The 3507-nt window shown below is 64.7% G+C and overlaps 1 protein-coding gene across 1 annotated transcript; it reads left to right on the forward strand.

Moving 5' to 3' along the window:
* Positions 1-1261: 1261 nt before the first annotated feature.
* On the forward strand, positions 1262-3501 carry LOC132008991 (putative GTP-binding protein 6; the record flags this gene model as incomplete). The annotated part of the gene is made up of 4 exons (XM_059387436.1): positions 1262-1634; positions 2229-2299; positions 2481-2611; positions 2984-3501. Coding segments are annotated over 4 exons (792 nt in total), but the record flags the coding sequence as incomplete, so codon positions are not given.
* Positions 3502-3507: the final 6 nt, after the last annotated feature.

Below are 3507 nucleotides of genomic sequence, written 5' to 3' on the forward strand. Positions count from 1 at the left end.
ATCGTAGTGGGTTTTTTCCAAAGTGGGTTTATTTATTAGTCAGAAGTAGAGAACCCACAAGCAGGGGGAGCGGCAGACTCACAGGATTCCTGCCCAGCTTCTGCATTGCAGAACTCGTTCCCAGGGCCGTGTGGGCAGGGGACGCGGTCCGTAGTCCCCGTCGTGCCTGAGGCCCTGCGTCAGAACTCTGGCCTGCACACACTGCTCTGGCCGCTCACTCCCACCAGGCACCCAGTCCTGGGCTTGGGCAGTTCCACGGGGCGAGTAGACCACATGCCCAGATGCTGGCCGCGGGCTTCCCTGGAAGTCTCACGACCCCAGCAGAGGGTTGTTGGAAGCCGATCTGCGATGCAGCAAGGGGACAGGGCCCCACCAGGGAGGTGGCGAAAGAAACTGCCTGGGGGCTTGCTGATGGGCTGCGTGTGACATATAAGAAGGGACGCTGGGAGTGGCTCCGTGCCCTTGGTCGGAGCACCGGAGGGGAGGAGGTGCCGAGGACCCGCGATGCCCGTCAGGAGTCAGAGCTGAGGAGACCGTGCATCCCCTCAGCTCAGAGGATGGGGCACCCCGTCTCCCACCAAGCAGAGTGTGCAGCTTTTCTGCAGGACTTTGGATCCCCCCCCAGCTTCATCATGGACCCCCCACCCCGGGCTCAGTTTCCTCCCTGTGCCTGAGCTCTGCGGACAATTCGGGGGCCTAAAATTGGCCCAGAGCCCTCAGCACCCGGTCACTGGAGGGGGTACAATGAGCATGGGGTCCATGTCCGGAAGGGACCGCTCCTCTGGGACATTGTGCTGTGGGGAGGGGCACAGGGTGGCCTTGGGGGCGGTCGGGAGAGCGCGGCGTCTCTGGGGTGCCCTGTACTGCCTCCCTGCTTGGGAATGCTGTCAGGACGAGCCTCGGGCTTGAGGCCCCAGTCCCCCACGCCCTCAGCTCCTGGGACCAGCCCCTCCTTGGGACCCCAACCCCGTATCTGGGATGCTCACTGAACTCTCCCCAGGCCCCCTCCTGCACAGGCTGGCACCAAGGCCCCATATGTCATCCTGTCCGTCCTGGGCGCTGCTTGCTATCTTTCCTGTGTAGCATTGGCAGGGGGTTCGGGGACACCCACTCCTTGCCCACAGGGCTCACAGCCCACCCCGTGGGGAATGCAACATGTTCCGTGGGCCCTCGGGCGCTGCATGCAAGATACGCTGTGTGCTGGGGCACGGAAGAGCATGGAGGCCTCCCGTTTGCTGCCACGTCCCCGCTGCCGCGTTAGGAGGACCCGTCCTTGGGTTCCCCTGGCCTCATCCTCCGCTTCTCGCCGTCTGTGGCTGGAACAGCATCGCTGTGTCGTGGAGCACATGGGTACGGGGGTGCTTTCTCACCTCTGTGCACGCTGCACGAAGCCGTCCCAGCCAAGGGACATGGGCCGGGGCAGGCCAGGCAGGGCTGGACGGGGCCCGGGGCCCATGGGGACGTGTCCCTCACTCTGGCCCTGTGTCTCCTGAAAGCTGAGTGGCAGGTGGCGGAAGCAGAAGCACTGGTCCAGACCCTGGACGGCTGGTCGGTGGTGGAAAGTATGGTGGTGCCCAGCAAAACTCCCGATGGAAAGCTCACCTTCGGCAAAGGGACTCTGGAGCACCTGACAGGTGGGTCCCTGTGCCCCTCCCTTCCTGAGAGAAACAGAGTGACAGATGGGCTCTCACCGGGGCCCTATAGAGGCGTCCTCTTGGGAACTTGGATCAGACACCGAGAAGCCCAGCGTGCCTCTCTCACGGCTTGCTCCGTGCCCAGTGGTGCCACTGGGGCCATTCAGAGTAGGGGGACAGCGGCCCCGAAGCCCCCTGGTCTATCTGCCCCTCCACACAGCGTGCTGGGTGTGAACTCTGTTTCCACGGACGCCCGAGGATCTGCAGCCCCCGCTGACGTCCAGCTCACGGCACAGATCAGCACGCTCCGCACATAGGCCCACAGGGCTGTGCACCGGCCATGTCCGTCACCCCGGGGTCTTAGACCCGTTCAGTCCCCGTGGGCTTGTGCACCGGCCGTGTGTCTGCAAGACCCACAGCCCTGCAGATGGAGCCCAGTCCTCCCCTTGACCCCTATCCCGCACACCCGACTTTGCTGACGTACGCCCAGAGACTTGAGGCTGTCTGGCGGACCCGGCCGGCCAAAGCTCGGGTCAGTCCCACGAAGGACTGCACGGCACACAGACATCCGACGGGGCCTTCTCTCCTCCCCAGAGAGAGTCAGAGGGTTGCCCGAAATCACGGCGGTCTTTCTGAACGTGGAGAGGCTGGCCACGCCGACCAAGGTATGTGGGAGGCCCTCTGTGTTTCCCAGGCCGGCGCGTGTTGGGTCAGCGCGTTGGGGTGTTGGGTCCACGTCCCCCTGGGGCAGGACGGCGGAGGGTGGCGGACCGCAGCCAGCGTCCCATCCGCCCCCTTCGCCCGAGGAGCCGCCACGGACGCCTTCCCTCCCTCCCCCCTTTGCAGAAGGAGCTGGAGGCCCGCTGGGGCGTGCCGGTGTTCGACCGGTTCACGGTGGTGCTTCACATTTTCCGCTGCAACGCCCGGACCAAGGAGGCGCATCTGCAGGTGGCCCTGGCTGAGCTGCCCCTTCTCAGGTACCTGGCCTCCGCGGGCTGGCGCAATGTACCCCAGACCCTCTTCCGGCGGCTGTGTGTGGGACCCGACCGCCCCCTAGAGCATGGCGAGGACAGGGTGCGGGGCCGGCCACGCCCTCCCAGGCAGCCGGCTGGGCAGGTGCCGTGCCCAAGCAGCACGTCGGCCAGGGCACGTCCCCCTGGTCGGCCCATCACCTCACTGTGGGGCCCTCCGTCGACGGTGTGACGGGCTGGGCAGGGGGCGGACCACCTCGCCCTGTTCTCTGCACCCAGACTTCTCGTCCTCACTTCTCCGTGTTGGCACCGGCCGTGCTCGCCCTGGGTGGGCATGTGTTTCCGTTCCTGTCTGCTGAGGTGCCCCTTCCCACGCAGGTCCCGCCTGAAAAGCAGCACTGCCCGCCCAGATGCGCAAGGATGGGGCTCGCGCTATATCATGGGGTCAGGTAACGTGTGGGGTCTTGTCACAGGGTGCTGGGGGTGGGGGGGTGTCCCAGCAGCCACCCCTAGGGAAGAGGACAACGTTGCTGAAAGATCCAGTGGGGCAGGGGCGGCCTGTGGGCCTCTTGTGTGTCATCTTCGGACAAACTGAGACATGCCGGCCATCTCTGGTGGCAGCTGGAACAAAGGACCACAAACCAGGGGCTTAAAAACCTCAGAATCTATCTTCCCCGCTTCAGAGAGCAGAGTCTGAGATCCGGGTGTGGCGGGTACTAAGACCCAGGCAGGGCAGGGATGCTGAGATCCAGGCAGGACAAGGATGCTGAGATCCAGGCAGGACAAGGATGCTGAGATCCAGGCGGGACAAGGATGCTGAGATCCAGGCAGGACAGGGATGCTGAGATCCAGGCAGGACAGGGATGCTGAGGTCCAGGCGGGACAGGGATGTTGAGATCCAG

The sequence above is a fragment of the Mustela nigripes genome, unplaced genomic scaffold (genome assembly GCF_022355385.1).
Source record: "Mustela nigripes isolate SB6536 unplaced genomic scaffold, MUSNIG.SB6536 HiC_scaffold_2841, whole genome shotgun sequence".
Taxonomy (NCBI): Eukaryota; Metazoa; Chordata; class Mammalia; order Carnivora; family Mustelidae; genus Mustela; species Mustela nigripes.